This window comes from Sceloporus undulatus, unplaced genomic scaffold (genome assembly GCF_019175285.1).
Source record: "Sceloporus undulatus isolate JIND9_A2432 ecotype Alabama unplaced genomic scaffold, SceUnd_v1.1 scaffold_12, whole genome shotgun sequence".
NCBI lineage: Eukaryota > Metazoa > Chordata > Lepidosauria > Squamata > Phrynosomatidae > Sceloporus > Sceloporus undulatus.
The window spans coordinates 2279941-2298176 of NW_024802934.1; the positions used below are offsets into that span (position 1 = coordinate 2279941).

The 18236-nt window shown below is 37.8% G+C and overlaps 1 protein-coding gene across 3 annotated transcripts in view; it reads right to left on the bottom strand.

The window, feature by feature from the left end:
- The window catches only part of LOC121917186 (ephrin type-A receptor 3), a 295195-nt gene that overhangs the window by 188766 nt on the left and 88193 nt on the right, over positions 1-18236 (bottom strand). For all 3 annotated transcript variants that reach the window (XM_042442910.1, XM_042442909.1, XM_042442911.1), the window contains exon 3: positions 1806-2466. In XM_042442910.1, the coding sequence (XP_042298844.1) occupies positions 1806-2466 (661 nt within the window). The remainder of the gene's footprint in view (positions 1-1805; positions 2467-18236) is intronic.

The following is an 18236-nucleotide window of genomic DNA, read 5'->3' on the forward strand; positions in this document are numbered from 1 at the left end:
ACCAAAGAATAAGAAAATAATTAAGCTCATTATCCCAAGCCGCTAGATAATCATATATTATATAACCTATTCAGGACAAACACTTTGGTAATTAACTGTACAACCATGCAGACTGTTCAGCGTCTGAAGAAACTATTCATTTTTACAGACCAGATTTATAAGAGAATAGTAAGAAATCAGTTTGGGTGAGCTGAATATTTCACATTAAAGATGACAGAGCACTGGAACAACATCCTGGAAAGGAGGACAGTTCAGAAGCTGAAGGACTGATACAGACTAGACAAAAGACTGAAAAGAGCAATCCAAAAGAAAGTAGCTGAATAATGTATCTAAAAGGAAAAGACAGAAAACAAGGTAATTGAGGATAACCAGTGGGTGGAAGCTCTGAACAAACTCCACATTACAGTCAGTTCTCAACATGTGTAGCTTTGACTTTTACAGATTTAATTATTTGCATATTTGATTGACATGGTCTCTCTAGGAATTGCTAGCTCCTCCAGCCCAACTTTGCCAAAGACTGAGCACAAAGTCATGGTGGAGAACCAGGAGAATCCTAGAAAAAACACTTCTCTGTGCATTTATTGTTCCTACATCATGATTCTATGTCAATATCTATCAGATGTTGACCACACAGTTGCCTAGGGATTCCTACAAAGGTGTTCTCTCATGTTAAAAAAAGTTTTTTTTTTTAATTTCTGTTTTTTGCCACTTTAATGGGGATCCTGTATCCTATGTACCTGAGAGCAGGTGAGACTGTATCCTATGTAAGAGTGAAAAAGAAATATTAGAATGGCTGATTAAGAGATGAGGTATGTTAAACAAGCAAGCCTCTGTATGGAATAGCATGAAAAGCTGACATGTAGGCACCTAGGCACAAGGAGCCTGGAAGCAGAAGTGGGCAAAAGTACACACACAACACCTAGTGGCAAGAGAGTCGTATGCATCAGATAGTAGTGGCTGCGGCAGATGGTGGCTTCCACCATGTCAGTAGGGTGGTGAATTTACTTTTAATTTCAATCCACATTTTAAAGCCATTACTCAAGGTACTGAAACAACTCAAATATGTTCTGTACTATGGATAATTCCCTTGAAGTCTGGACTAAAACTGAGTAGATCTGTTACTCCACTGGCAATGGAGCTACCAACCACAGCTGTTGACAAGAAAGGATTTCAGGTTCACAAACTGGAACGCAAAGGTGCCCAGGCCTAGGATCTAAAACAAAGTAGGTAAAGGGCAGCCTTGATGCTGTTTTTCTGACCTCAGTCTTTCCAAACTCCATGGATTTTGCCTTCCCTAAAAGAGTAACTATTCCCCCCAAAGTCCTCTGGAGCACAAATACATTGCAGAACTTTTGTGAATTAGTTAATCCTGAAAATGCAGCAGTTTTTCAAAATTAGAAGTAGATTTTCAGACATTTGCATTTCCCCCTGCATTTTAGACATGTTTGGTAGTTTGGGTGGTCTGAGAGAAAAGAATATTGGTTTCTGAGCCCATCCCAGGTATCCACCCCTGGTGTAGACTCTTATGAAAATTCTGTCACTTGTGGTTGCTTCTGAGTAACAAGAACAAAGAAGTAGTGAGCAACATAGGGCTTGAATTATGCATATTAGTTCAAACTAACCAGCCAAATTTTTCTTCCAAGTTTCAAGTTAGTACCAGATATGTTTGTGTAAGAAATTAATATACAAGTGATTACAAGCCTATCCTCTCCATTGTTTTCCAAGACATTATAAAGCACAGCAAATGAGTGAAGAAGAAAAAGACACAACCAGTGAAAAGGTAAAAAACATTAGATAGACATTACCTTGGCAGTCATATCCCCTTTCTTCATAGCCAGCATTGCACAAGCACTTTCCTATGGGAACGAGCCATTCACCTTCTGTACTACAGTACATTTTAGGTGGGTCTTCCTCTTTGGAATGATTAACACAAGAACCTCGCACTTCCACCAATGATTGGGAATCCATAGGTACTGTGTCTGGAAACATAGCAAGGTTCTTTACAGTGAAAGGGCACTTTTTGAAGTACACTCGCACTGATACTAAGGCAACACATGCTCCCACATCTTGAAAAGCCAAGTAAAATCCTTTCCGGCTGACTGGTCCCACCTCACGAACTTCTGTATTGAGTTTGAGAATTCGATCCCCAAGATCCATTTGAGTGAAGCTCTCATCAGCTGCAATGGTATCAATCTTTGTAAACTGGTGTTCTCTAAACTTGACAGAATGCTCATCATCAGTCTCCATATAATACAGGTTAAAAGTTTCTTTGCAAGTGCCCAGCACTAGTGGGATGCTGTTACAGTCCCTCAGGGTAAACTTGAGCTCCACATAGATCTTTTGAGCTGAGTTGCGTGGTATCCAGTTTGTCCTCAGCCAGTTGTTCTGACTGTGGTCCATAACATTGCAAACCTGGTAGGTTCTGATTGGTGTGTAGTTCTCATCAACACCACTTATTTCTTCCCACTGTAAACATATATAGCAGAATAGTCATTATAAAATTATCTGTAACATCCAAGGAAAATACACAGTAATAATCAGATTATATACCAGGCAATAATTTGACAGGCTAATGAAAAGTCACAGATTCAGTATGCACACTTAGAAAAGTCTGTGGTGCATTCATCTTTGAAGTGCATCACAACAGAATGCAGGTGGTTTGAAAAGTTTTACAAACTCATGCAAAAAGCAAATAAATAAATAAATAATAAAAATACCCCCCAACAAAACAAAACCCACCACTAATGGCATTAATATATGGGCAAGAGAAGACTAACTGGAATCCTTTTCTGTGGGCAGATTTTCTTCCACCTGCATTCTGAGGTGGGTCAATTTCAAGACAACTATACCATATGATTTTTCTCCCTTAATGATTAAACATATTTTTAGTAGATGCTTATTTAGTATACATTAAGGTCTGTACATTAAGTTAATGAACAAAAAGATAAGAATTTTAGCGTGTTGTTGAAAACATAAAGATTGTGTTGCACATTAAAAGATTACACACACACATACATATAAGGACACAGAGGAAGAAGACAGTTCTGCTGGGGGTTTATCCCTTTAAATTTGATTTAAATTTTATATTTTATCTTCCAATAGCTGGTCCTTTTTAATTTTTTTTAAAAGAACAACAATAACTTTAAAATAAAAAACAGAATAGTTTATGAATGTTAGGGCCCAGAACAAGCAGTCCAGTAGATTTATCTCATGCAATCAATCTGGCATTTTAAAATGGTAACATTTCAGAAATCAGTATATTAACATTTCAATATCCCCGTACATGGCTACTGGGTACAAACTTACTCTCTCATCCCCCCCCCCCCAACAGACAAAAACAACTCAAAGGAAAAAGTCCTTTTTCAAATTGCTATACTGGAATTTTTCAGCAAGTTTGCATCCATTTGTTACCATCTTAATTGGGCCCACAGGATTCTTTCAATGTAGGGTTAAATTAGCATAGATAATATAAAAAGGTTATATTATCAGTCTCTGCCATTGTGAAGGGTCCATATTCTTATCTTCATTACATTTAAGCTTTGAACAAAAATGTCAAAAACCTACAGCATTATTATATCTCATGGATTTTTGGATCCACTATTTTAGATCCAGACTAGGGATGGGGGAAAAAGTTGTTAAATTTGCTTCTTCTTTTTTCTTTTCTTTCTTTCTTTCTTTCTTTTCTTTTTTTTTTTGACAGAAGCATTCCATGCCTCCCATAAATTACTTGTTGGAAAAATGCACACCAACACTTTATTCAGTAAGGGTACCAATACAAAAATGCAAACAAATGTAGGGAAATGCCAAAATTCCCTTCTGAGATGTAAAGGTAAAGTATTGCAATGTGATCCTGAACAATGACAACATAAAAACACAGGCATCTCCAATTTTGAAAACATCTCCAAGATCTTTCAGATATTAACAACAGACCTATTGAAATCAATGTGATTTCCATCATCATATTCCAAATATGACAAAGTCTTGATTCTAGATCTTATCAGGGAGCAACATGGCATAGTGGTTTGAGTGTTGGACTACAACCCTGGAGATTATAGGTCAAATTTCTGCTCAGCTATAGAAACCCATTAGGTGATATTTAGTAAGTCACACACTCTCAGCCTCAGAAAACCCTGTGACATGTTCACCTTAGGGTTCCCATAGGTCAGAAATGACTTCAAGGCACACAGTAGCAACAGCAGCATCAGCAACAACAACAACTAGATCTAACTATTCACAATTTTTCCCTCATTTACATGCATAGGATTGGGTCATAGCTCCATACTATGAAATCTTGAGAGTTTCCTGGGAGAATTTTAGAGTAATCCCCAAAGCTTTAGCACTAGATCTCTCTAGAACAAAATGCTAAATAATTCCTCACATTTCCAGTCCCAGGATTCCATGGGATGGTGTCTAAACAGTTAAAAGTGATAAGAAACTGTCTTATTTGTGCTAACAGCTGCTATTAGCATCAGTTCCAGGTATGGGATTTTCATTAACAAATGAGTGTCTGTTCGTTTAAAGTTTCTTCTCCTTTCATCACACCCCAGAATAAATCTAGGCACCTATACCTGTACAAACCATATACACACACACAAACACACACACACACACACACACACACACACACACAAGCACACACACACACAACATTATGAGATACTGGAATATGTACAGGAGAGCAATGAAGATAATAAAATCTGTCAAACAAGCCCTATGAAGGATGGCTTAATAAAATGGATATGTTTAGCCCATGAAAGGGAAGATGGACAGGTGTCAGTGCAGCCATCTTTAAATATATAAAGGGATGTCATGTAGAAGATGGAGCAAGTTTGTTGTCTGTTGCTCCAGAGAACAGAACACAAACCAGTGGATTCAAATGACAGCAAATGTGATTCCACCTAAGCTTTAGGAAGAAGTTCTTAAGTTCTGTTCAACAGTGAACTAGACAGCCTCAGAGGGTAGGTAGAGTCTTCTTCTTTAAGCAGAAGTTGGATGGCGATCATTGAAGAGTACAGTAGTTGTGCATTCTTGCATATGCGGAGCCCTTGAAGTCCCTTTCAAATCTAAGATTCTGTGGTTCTGTGATCTATTACTTCATATTTCATTCGTATCTAAGAATAACATTTCATGTATCTCATGGAGTGAGCTGTGATCAACAATAATTTATATCACCACACTTACAACATACTTGTGAAATTAGAAGTGCCACAAGACATATAGTTATTTTCGTACTGTTCTTTATTCTCTGTATTTTTTGAAGTGTGACAATCTTTGCTATGTTTAAATATCAATATTATGTACATTTATGTAAGACTGGACAGGATGCATATAAGCATCTACATATGTTTAATATTTATATTGCAGTTTGAAATGCTTGTCATCACAATTGACTAATAAGCATCATCCGAAAAATTCAAATGTGACATATTCTAAGAAAATATGTTAATTTGTTTATGTGTATTTGTTGTTTGTTATGTTTGTAGAACTGTGAAATATGTCATAGCAGGATGCAGTGAAAGAAAGGAAGAGAGAAAGAGAGAAAGAAAAAGAAAAAGAAAGAAAGCTTCAAATATAGATTATTTATTATACAGGAGAAAATTAATTTCCTTCCTAGCAAAAATGACTATCCATTTACTTTAGTTACACAGAATATCTGCTTTGAAAGGCCTATTATTTTCTTTGTGATGGAAGATCTCGTCATGGAACAAGAACAGTTTGTTGGTGTTTTGTTGATTTTTCATAGGGAACAGATGTCAACACATTGATCTGGTCTTAGACTAGCAGATAATGAAAATTCAATATAATAGTAAGAAATTTATGCAAAGGAAGACAGATTTGGTGAGGAATAGTAAGAAAACAAAGAAGGAAGCAGAAATGGAAAAGATGGCCCCAATCATTGTCCTTCTCTACCATAGTGATGGTAGGTAGGTGGAGGAAGAAGAAGAGGAGCAGTTCCCTCCACTGCTATGAATCATGACAAGAACACCAGGTAAATAACTTAGAAGAATTGACTATTAAGAACAGGAAAGTCATGGCTTGGAAACTATGAATAAATGTAGAAGTCCTGTATTTTAAAACAAACACTCCCCCCCCTCACAACAAGCATTATTTACTTTTGCTCTTAACTGCCAATCTCAAACAGAAAAAAACCCACGTTTAACACATAAGGCAGTAAATCAGAAAGAAAGAAAGAAAGAAATTAGCATATTTGTCAAGCACTTATCACACAATATTGTTTCTGTTCAGTTGCTGTTTTCAGTTGCATCCCTGCCCCTGGTGTCACCTGGTACAGGGGGATGGGGCTTCAGAGGAGGAAAGGGTGGGGCTTCTGCAAAGAGCCATGGGCACAGGCTCAGTCAGGTCAAGCATGGGCCTGCACCTCCAGTCCTTCCTGGCGCAGACCCCATTCGTGCTGCCACCCCCTTCTCAGGGGAAAAGGGGGCACTGGTAAAGAGCTGGGAGAAGCACACATGCCTCCCTGACATCTTTGAGCCATCTCCTTTTCCTCAGGGGGGTGGCAGCAAGGAGCTGGGAGGAGCATGTTCTTCTCCTCCATTCTTACTGCCACTCCTTCTCCTCAGCAACAAGGAGGTTCTGGGGGCACACACATGCTCAGCCTGGCTCCTTACCACATCCTCTTCTGAGAACAAGATGGAACACCTCTGAGGTGTCACCTGGTGGGGTCCACACAACCCTCACCCCATCAGTGATGCTACTGACTGCTTTGTGTTTCCTTTGTTTCTATAATACACCTTTTCATTGATGGGGCAAACCTGTCAACAGGCTTCTACTATCGCTCCTAGTATTACTCCCATTAGTGCCCTGTAGCATATTTACTCATGAGTTATGCATTTATTGTTCCTTCACAAACATATTCCTCAGTATATTTTTATTCACTACTCAGTATAGTGTAGTTTTTGAGTGGGAAACTTACTGCAAAATTTGGGAAGAAAATCAAAATTTGAAGGATAATTATTTTCTAATAATCACATTTGTATATGAACCATAGAGCAGATATTTTTCATAAAAACACAAAATGAAACAAGCTCCAAAATTTTGTAATAAATAACAATTCTGACACTTAGATATGCTTAAATCCCAGTCAATTATCCACTGTCCATTCATTCATATGAGTTCTGTCACGAGTAAATTATATATTAGTTTCCCCTTATATACCCGAGATCCACTTCTAATTTTTAATGTAATATTTTTATGCAATCAGACAAATAAAATCTCAGTAAAAATAACAACATAACAGTTTTTTAAAAAAACAACTACTTTTATAGACTACATTTAGAACATGTGTAAATCAAAAATCAATTGTCTTGTATTATTAATTGTCACACAAGAAATGCATTTGGGTACCTTTTTCTTTTTTACAGAATGAACAAGATTAGAAGGCAAATAGCCAACACTGATTAAAGTGCCCTTTAATCTATTACCTATCTATAAACCTCAGTGGGCTCAAGTTTGCTTGACTCTTTGTTGGTATATGGTCTTCAGACTGTAGCTCATCCCTAAATGTGTCTCCTCAGAACTAAGCTTGGTTGATTTTGATAAGAATTACTTCTATATAATTATGTATTGTATGGCAGCATGAGATATATAGAACATATAGGAACCATAAAAGATGATTCACTAGTGACACATGGACATTCTCCCTATTTTTTTATTTTATTTTACTGAAATGCAGCCAAAGGAAGCAAGACATATTTAGGACAGTGTTTGATTGTCTGTAATTTGGATCCATGGCTTAGAATTATGTCTTCCCTGGATGACTAATGTCACCAGCAAATAACTTTGTAACTAACATTGAACTAAAGTGTTTTTGCTTCTGCAGCTACTTTTGTGTTTCTGACTTTGGTTGATCATAAGATTGTAATTGAGTTTTCTAAAGGGGTGGGCATTGTGAGGCCTGGGGGCTTCATTTCGCCCAGCAAGAGAATCCCATAGAGCAGTTTGGAACTTATCTGGCCCAAACATTTCATTCAGCTTTGGTGCACAGTTCCACATGTTATGGATATTTCAAAAGAACTATTCTGGGGATCCACATTTCCTCTCCTTTTCTAAAAATGAGAGCTACCATATATACTCGACTATGGCTTGGGCCTGAGTTACTTGAGGGACTGCATCTCCTCATATAATCCGCCCCGCACACTCAGAACAACCAGGAAGAACTTGCTAGAAATTCCATCATCTAAATATGCTACTACATCCCAGATGGCCTTCTCAGTAGCGTCCCCACAAATCTGGAATAGTCTTCCCGACAAGCTCCGTCTTATCACCCCCCTGGAAACATTTAAAAAGAGGCTTAAAACCTTCCTCTTCTGTCAGGCCTTCCCCCCTGGAAAATGAAGTCATGTACTGTGATCCCATTGACTCTCTACCTCACCCTATTGATTGATTGAATGATTGCTTTTAGATTTGTATATTGTATTTAGTGCTCTTGTTTTTATCTATTTTATGCTGTGTTTTGTATTTGGTTTTAAACTCTGTGTAAACCGCTTTGATCTTTTTGGAAAAGTGATATATAAATAAAATTTATTATTATTATTATTATTATTATTATTATTATTATTAGTCAAGAAATGTATGCCCCAAAATTGATGTTAAAATCCTGAGTCAACTCATATATGGGTCAAAAGAGTAATACAGGACAGAAAGATCCTAAAAGAAGCAACACCCCACCCCCGATGCCCCACTCCCCCTGTATTGGCAGTGATTTCTGAAAGAGCTGCCAGGCAGGAGTGTGTGTGAGAGAGAGAGAGAGAAAGAGAGGTAATCCACTTCTCAGTCTAATGGAAAACCCCTTTCTTCCATCCTTTCTTCTCCCTATGGATTGTCTCTGCCCAGAAAGAATAACATTTCCCCCCAATTCCTTCCTTCCCCATTCCAATGCAAGCCTTTATTCCCTCCCTCCCTCCTTTTCTCTCTGGATCATCCTTGCCCATCAAGCACCACATTTCCTCCCAGTTCCTTCCTTCCCAGTCTGGTGTTAAAACCTTCTCCTCCCCTAAGTTTTACCCTAAACTTAGCTACAGGTCATATAAAAATACTTGATTTTGACCTTAAAAGCTTCCCTCAACTTATATGCGAGGTCAGTTTGGAAACAAGTATATATAGTATCTATTTAGTAACTGGTGCTTTCAAAATACTGACATCTGGAGCCTTTGAGAGTCCAGGAGAATGGGCCGCCAGAACTTCCAAAGCTACTCATCTTTGATATAACAGGAACACAGAACTGCCTTCCACATACACTGCCAGAGTAAAACTAATCAAGACCAGTTAACTAGACAAAAAGATGTTCCATCCAATTTTCCTTTCAAAATCCCAGGAGAGGCAAAGGAGTACAGTGGTCTCGCCACGTTCACTGGGTTAGGAGTAAAGGACTCCCGCGAAAGTGGAAAAAACACAAATAAGAAAACACTATTATTTTTGCCTGAGAGAAAAAACACCTCTCCGGGATTCTCCAGGTTCTCCAGTGCAACTCTATTGCCAGAATATGCCTGACATTGACTGAGGAATTATGCTGGAAGACCTCCACATGTCTGGAGAAGCATTTTGTCTAGGAACGTCTAGGTTCTCCAGCACAACTCTATGGTCAACTTCTAGCAGAGTTGCACTGAAGGACCTAGAGATTCCTAGAGATAACATATTAATCAAAACCTCAAATAATCCAATCCACAAAAATCAAAGCTACAGATGTGGAGGGCTGACTACATTGCAAATGATTTTTTTCTTTTCTCAAACTATGTAATATATACACATTTTGTTGTATTTATTTATATCCTAACTTTTTCACAACAGAGTGCTCAAGATGGCTTACTACCATTAAAACAAACTTAGTTAAAGATTCACAAAATACAAAATTTAAAAAGTAATCATAAAATTAAAAGCAGTTTTAAAAACAATAAAAACAACAACAACAACAACAACAACAACATGTCTCAAAAGCCTGCCAGAATAAAAGGGTTTTACTTGCTTGCAAAAGGATACTAAGGATGGTGCCACTCTAGCCTCTTTGGAAGGGAGTGCCAGAACCTGGGGGCAGCCTGTGATAAAGCCCTCTCCTGTGTTGCCACCAAATGTACATGTGAATCTGGTGGGACAAAGAGAAGGGGATCCCCAGCAGATCTTAAAACAAAGGCAAGTTTGTATGGGGGAAAATGGTTCTTTAAATAACTTGAACCTGAGTGATACAGGATTTTATAGCTCCTCACCAACACTTCAAATTGTGCCCAGCAACAGCCGGGCAGAAAGTGGAGCTGTTGCAACATGGGGGCTGTTTGCTCCCTGTATCCAGCCCTAGTTAACAATGTGGCTGTAGCTGTTGGGACCAGATGAAGTTTTTGAACACTCTTCAAAGACAGCTCCACATAGAGCAAGTTACAGTAATTCAAACTGTAATTTCAATTACAGTTTTTCAGTTTAGTATCTCTTAGTATTAACACACTAATGCATTATTTATGGAATATTGAAAAGAACTTGTTTTGAGACAGCAATTATACAGAGGCATGGATGTAAACAGAAAATGCATCTTAGCTTCCTAATGCATCAAAATTAAATTTGATTTAGAGTTATTTTATCACACCACCATATGGTTGCATCATAAAGAAATGTGATGCACACAATGAAATACAACATCAGTCTTTTAGTGCATTTGTTAGATACTACCATACTTGACATCTTTAAATTTGATATATTAACACAAGGAGATGAACTCTGAGGTATAAATTACATGACAAACTAAACAATGCCACTATATGCTCTGTGAAAAGGGTAGCAATGACCTATTATCATGGCATTAATTTGTAATGAACACCAAATTGCCTGTAAAATTATAGGAGAATGAGATTCCAAGCCATTTGTAGGGCTAGCAAAACACCCAGATTAGCAGTTAACAGAGAAACATTGCTAAATAAAATACCAGATTCTGATCTTATCTGAGGAGGGTTAAACTACACTTGTTTTATGGTCAGTGGCCCTGCACCAATAACTTTGTATTTAAACCCTACAAGAGTTTTAAAGAGTTTTAAACTGTTAATGATCTGGGTGTTCTTAATGCTGAAATTGACTCAGAGATTTGTATATCACAGCTCCTTATTATGTGAAGTCATTTATTCATTATTGATAGGAGTTTTTATGAGACTTCATACCCCAGCAGTACTTTCAGTCATGTGGCCTTCTGGTATAAAGTGGAAACTATCTGATCAATTGATCTCAGACTGCAGTGCTTAAAGGCACCACCATCAAGCAATTTTATATGATACTTGGAATTGGTTCATTATAAATACTTTAAAACATTTGTGCAGGCTTTTGGAAGTATTTTAGAATACTTCTATAGCCTGACCATTGTAAACAGGGAAGCTTCTAAAATATTCATCTGATAGCCCCCTCCTACAGAGATGGCTGCTCCAAATAACATGGGCTGGTTTCCAATGTGAAATGTAAGCATTAGGACATCCCCTATTCTTTGATGTCCAGTTTTTGTACAAAAGGTGAAATGTAAAGGCATGCTTTGCCAGAATTTTCAGATCCTTCCATTCATTCATAAAATTCCTCCCACCCTTCATATGACTGATGCATAATGTTGCAGTACAAAAGGAAATTTTAGCCTGATTACATTTAGTGAAATTAATATTCCACAATTTTCTCCCTACTGCAGAGTAAACAAATGCTTCTGTGCAGTTTGTGCCTAGCATTCACACACTCTGACATATTTTGTGAAATTATTCTGTGCACATGGGGTTTTCTTTGGGAGGGAGTTACATGAGGTTTTGTCATGTATGTTTTATGTGCAAGATTATTGTTCTCATGACCTCTTTTACTGATGCACATAGGAAGTTGTCTTCATACATAAACAGTGCAAACTGAATCTATCTTCCATGGAAAGGAAAAGATGCAAATTAATTAAAGGAAGGTAAAGGCAAGGCAACTGTGTGTTAATCTCTTCTGCAATTTAGTTTACAAAATTTTCCTGAAGAAATCAAATTTCAAGTGAAGTGATATCACAGAAATAATAAAGGAAAGGAACAAAGAATGTCATATTATGTATTAACAGCTGAAGACACACATACTAAATAACATCCTAGTCACAAGTATAGGAGTTCCCTCAGTCACACTGGCAGCAGCTAGTCTTTTCTGCCAGTTTGTGTATATTTTTTAAAGGTATGCCTGAACTGATAAGAGAAGGATCAAGAACAGAAATCAAGTGATAGCTGCACTTATTACTCATAATACATACATACATACAAAAAAGGTAATCCATATGTACAACAAATTCTAAACTTCCTTTGATAAACAATTTTTGATTGTCCTTTCCATACAAAATACAACATTATCTTTAACTGACACTATTTTTCTTGGCATACAGAATGTAAGATTTCAATACAGCACTCCTTTGTTGCTACAGAATTAATATATTTCTCTTTATCAATCATCTTCAAAGAGTATGAAAAATATAACACATTAGCTAAATTTGCAATAATATTATAGCAGGGAAACCTCTAAAATTTGTCTGATTTATAACAATTTGACACTATAAAAGTACTTTTTAATATAAGCAATATTATTTTTGAAAGCAGCATATATGAGTAACTTACTCAACTTGTTGCAAATTGCAAACCATGCCTATGAGGAACTATAATAAAAAGATCTCTGAATGAATGGGAGTTCATATTTCAGCTATCAGAAATCCTACACAAATAATCCTCCAAAGAAAATGAAGTTCGAATTTCTTCTAGGATATCTGGAAATTAGACTGAATGGGTAGTGAAACTTTCACCATAGTAGTATATTTAGTGAAAGAAGTACATGTGACCATGATTAATGCTAGTAGTAATCTGTAGTTTAAAGCAATGAAAGTCAAGGACAATATACATGGTGGAGGGGGACAATTACCAACCCCTTTGGATGAAGTTAATCATTATGACAATAATTTTCAATATCTTTGTTATTTGGCATTATATACTACTATTATATGACCAGACACTGGTAGGACTATCATGAAAAACCATTAAAGACATAGCTGTGTTAGTATGGATTAGTATGGAAAAGGATATTGTAGCACCTTAGAGAGAAAAAAGTTTGCCCACAAAACTGAGTCTACAAAAGCTTATGCTCTAAACTTCTTTTTCTTAGTTAGTCTCAAAGACATGACAATATTCTTTTGTATTTTAGAAACTGGTTAAGAAGAAATAAGGTTATCACACTTATTGACTAATAACAGATCAAGCTTTCTGCATTGTATATAGTAAGACGTGTATTATGTACTACGTGTATTATGTAATATGATTTTCACATATAATCTGGAACACTGCTTCTCTTACCTGAGATAAATGACCAAGTGTTCTCTACAGACGTTTCCTAGTTCCTCTAGCATGATTCCTCAGTATGCAGTTGACTACACCTAAGGATTCTTAAGAAGAACATTTCTCTAGGCATTTTCTAGGCCCTCCAGCAAAACTCTATGGTCAACATCTGGCAGAAACAACTGAATCATGCGAGAGACCTAGAAAATACCTACAGAGAAAATATTTTTTCTGACACGTGTAAGTGAACCCATGTTATACAAACTTACATAATATGTGATCCTACTGTACTTTTATTTATTTAGTTAGCTAGTTTTCACCTTCTAGCTTACTGTTACTGAGGCCCAGTGTAGACTGGCGCAAAGTGCCAGCCTGGAACCGATTTTAAGGCTCAGGAGAGCGGAGCGTGTGCACACTCCTGAGCCCCATCATGCCATAATGGCTTGCCCTCATCCACATGGGGGTTTCCGTGATGACGTATGTGCAGTGCGGAGTCCAAATGGTGCTGTGCCGTGTAGACGTAATCAGCGCACACAAGGGTGCCAATGGTGCAGTGTGCATGCCCTAAGAAGTACCCACCAGGAGTGGGTTCTTTTTAGGGTTCCCGGAGGCTGTTTGGTTGCTGCAGCCTCCGTCAGGGGCAGAAAGGGGTGGCGTCTCGCCATCCCTTTCTCTTCATCTGTATACCCCCTTACTTATCAGAAAAGTCCTTGCACACAGTCTTAAAAACATAGAACAGCATATTTAGATCATTTCAGCTTCTAATCTGAAGCCAATGGGGTGGAATACTGATGATGGTATTCTACAAGGCATCCTACATACAATCAGAAAATATTATGAGCATATTGTCTTACATAATTTTGCTACACAGTTAATTTTTTTCTGATTAGAGTACAAAGAAGATTGACAGGCGGAAAATCTAACCAAATTCAAAATAGGAAAAATCAAATTTGATTTTCTTCATCTAGCAGACAGAGGTATAGAATAATAGGTGCGTTACAGACCGCAGAAAAGTGGCAGCTTGCACCCGCCCCTTTCCCCGTCGGATTGGGGCCTCCATGGTTAGAGCGGCAGCCGCTAAGGCCCCGATACGCTGCTTTCCAGGCCGCAGGGAAGCGGCAAAAGGCCACTTCCCCGAGGCCTGGAAAGGGGTGTCCTTGGGGCTTCAAGCCCCAAGGACACCCCACAACAGCGGGGAGGAGAAAGGGGCTGCTTGGCCCCTTTCTCCTCTGCGTTGCTGAGCGCAGCCATCTAAAGGCTGCGCCAGCGATGCAAGACCAGGAAGGAGCTCCGTTTTGGAGCTCCTTCCTGAACCGATGAAAGGGCACACTAAGTGCCCTCGCGCGTCACATCCGCGCCGCCTCGTTTGGAGGCGGCGTGTTCATGACGCCATCATGGAGGCCCCCATGTAGATGGGGTGCTGCCATCTTGTACGTCCTTAGGACGTATTAGGCTTGGGGGCGTCAAGAAGTGACGCCCCTTTTTAAACCTAGGACGGCCTAGGACGTTCCTTATGGCAGTCTGTAACCCGCCATAGAATCATAGAGTTGGAAGACACCTCAAGGGTCATCAACTCCAACCCCTTTCCATGCAGTAATAAACATACGTAATGAGTATATACAAAATGTTGCTTTAAGAAATAACAACACTACAAAAAACTATATATAATTCAGAAGAAAGGACAGACATTAATAACTATTGCAATTGCTTAATATTAAATTATTTTAGAACATACAACTCCTATTAATATTTAGGATAAACATTTGCTTTAGGTAAGCATATTTTTCAACTGAAAATGGTATTTTGACAATTGAAAGTATATAACTCTTTGCAACAAGGTTATAAATTTACTTTGAGTTGACAGAATGAACTACTTCCAATTATCCGCACACTCATTTTAGACTTATGCTCGGCTAGCAGTTGGCAACAAAATAGAGACTGAACTTAACTGAACCTGACACATTCATAAAAAACATACTGTGAACATGCGGCTGAAAAAAAAATCAAAAGAAAAATGACAATCGGATGAAAAGATATTGATATAATATGAAGATTGCTACATGTGCTAACAAGCTCCAGATACACAGTTGGAAGTAGACATATCGTCACTTATTCCAAATAGACAACTGGCGGCAGGGGTTGGGGGGGATTGCATTGCATTCTTGTTGTCAGTGTAATTATTTTACATCACCTTCTGAACTCACTCATGCACAGACACATCACAGTAAAGAGCAGTTGATAACATTCACAACTGTGGCTGTTCCCACTCTATTTGATAGCATTCAATGGGGTTTTGTAAACTAGGGGTGATGGAGAAAGAATGCACGCTTATCTATGCTTTTCTGCCTTCTGACATATATAAAGTCACTTCTTCTCTACAAAAAGTTACTGTAACTGCAATGAGATTCTCACGTTACAGATACTCTGCCTCAGAATATAATTTTTAAAAACTATTTCTTTTTATTGGAAGAACACAAAGGGACTGATCATTTCACTTCTGGGTTGCCAAGCAATTGCCCTAATAAATGGTAAATAAAATCCAAAAGAGCAGAATGCTGTTACATGGAAACTTCCAAACAGTGATTAAAGACTACTGTAAGCCCACCATAACAGAAGTTTCTGCATCCATGACTTCAAGCATTCAGCTTGAAAATATTTTTTTTAACAGATCCAAAAAAAGCAAACCTTGACCTTTGCCATTTTATATAAAGGAAACCATTTCATGCCATTATAATGGGGCATGAGCATACATGAATTTGGTATCCATGGTCCTGAAACCAAACCTCAGTGGCACCAAGAGCCCACTGTATTATCATTATCATTAGCATCGTTGTTATATCATTATTATCATTGTCATTTGAAGTACAACTCCCAGAATCTCCCAGTCAGTATGGGCATAGGCTATGCAAGTTGATGGGGCTATATATATATATATATATATATATATATATATATATATATCTTTTCCATGCCCTCTCAAAAGTTTTAACATGTTGACCTCAGAGGGGTGCAAAAACTTTGCTGATCAAATATAAGGCAGCCCACCATGGATTCTGGAGATGGTGCAGCACTAGGATCTAATGAATGCATGATGTCAGGGTCAGAATGGAAGGCAACAGGTGGGCAACTCAAGCTATGATCAAGAACAGATGTTTTAGAAGTTTGTTCCATGTGATCTTTGTAGCTCTGAACACTAAGTGATAATGTACAAGCTTTCACAAGACCAAAGAGACTCTGTTTGGTGCTGCTTTTCTCTCTGTCTCTCATTTTATAAAGCTGGAAAAGTATGCAACCCTATTCCTAGTCCCGAACACTCTGGTGAAGTGATATGGGGTTTGAAGGAGGGAGGGAATGCAATATACAGTATTTTCAAGATTAAGATTATACTTCCCCTCCCATGAGGTGCGAGGTGTTCTTACCATAATGAAACATTGGTACCTGTATGCATTCCTTCCCTCAAGCATATATGTGGTGGAGGTAATGTTAGATTGTGATCAATTTTCACTGGGGAAATATAATAAAAGGGAAAGTGACTATAATTTCATACTTTCATGGTCATCTCTATTGAAATTAATTTTCTGGCACACTGGAGCGAGTGGTTCAGCCATATTCTGTAGATACAGCAAGGCAGTTTTAATACACATTCTATACTCAAGAAAAGTTCACATCTATCTAAATTAACCCAATGATCAATGAAGAATATAAGGTGAAAAATTCACTCGTATAGCTATGGTAGAATGAAGGGGGTGTTCTTTATTGTTATCAAAAATGCTCACGATTCATGTTTGAAATAGCTTTTGACATTACTATAGGTCGAAATAAAGACATCAAAAAAGTACATGGTATAGTATTTCTTTAATCTACCCTACTTTCAAAATAAATGTACACTCTTTTGTCATTTTGAAAAGCATCAAATGTACAGTGAGATTCCTTAATGCTGCTCTGAAATAAAACTGTTAAAAAGCACCAGCTGGCTATATCAGTAATGGCTTACTTCCAGGTCTCAAATGTCTTATTTATATACGATGGAATTCTGCCAGCTGTTTAATATTTAGAGCTAATAAATATAATCAGCAATCATATGACTAAGAGCTACAAACACAAATATGCTCACTTATCTTTCCTATCTCCAGATTTAACCATGTCTTATTTCTCTTTATCAGACTCATGACAAAATTAGGACTCTGTCTGTCTGTCTCTTTTTCTTTGAATACCCACTTTACTCTAATAAACAGACCTAAATCTATGCATTATACATTGCAGCACCTATGAAACCACATACAGAAATATATATTAGCTATGGTGCTGTCAATAGGCATAAAAAAGGGTCATCAATCAGTTTGAGAAAACTACCAAGGGATGCTTCCAGTAACAAAATGCAGAAACTCTATCCTCAATTTCATTCATAGAAAGATATCCCACTGCCACTGACCACTTCATAGAAAGTGTCTGAAAACTCGTTATAAGCTATCCGAATATATAAAATTGTATTCCTAACTGGAACTGGACCACACCAGATCTTCCCCCAGAGATCTGTATGATATCAAGACTGGCACAAGTCACTAATGTCAAAGGTGATTAATGGATGCAGCAGGTGTTTTACAGCAGAGAATATCTTAGAAGCCTTCAAGCTGATGGAATCAAACTTTCCTTGCAACCAATAGTGGATTAGATCCTAAAGCAGCACCAGGGCAACCTAGCCAATAAAGCTTCATTAGGCTAGTGCAAGACTCTCTGGTGTTTATCACACTATACTCTTATAGTGCTACTATTCCACTTTGACTGCTCTAGCTGCCTCCTGTTGCATTCTGGTATTGGCAGTTTTAAGGAGGGATATTTAGAATTCTCAGGCAGAGAAGTTCTCTGCCTGAGAATTCTAAATACCCCTCCTTAAAACTGCAAATCCCAGAATGCAACAGGAGGCAG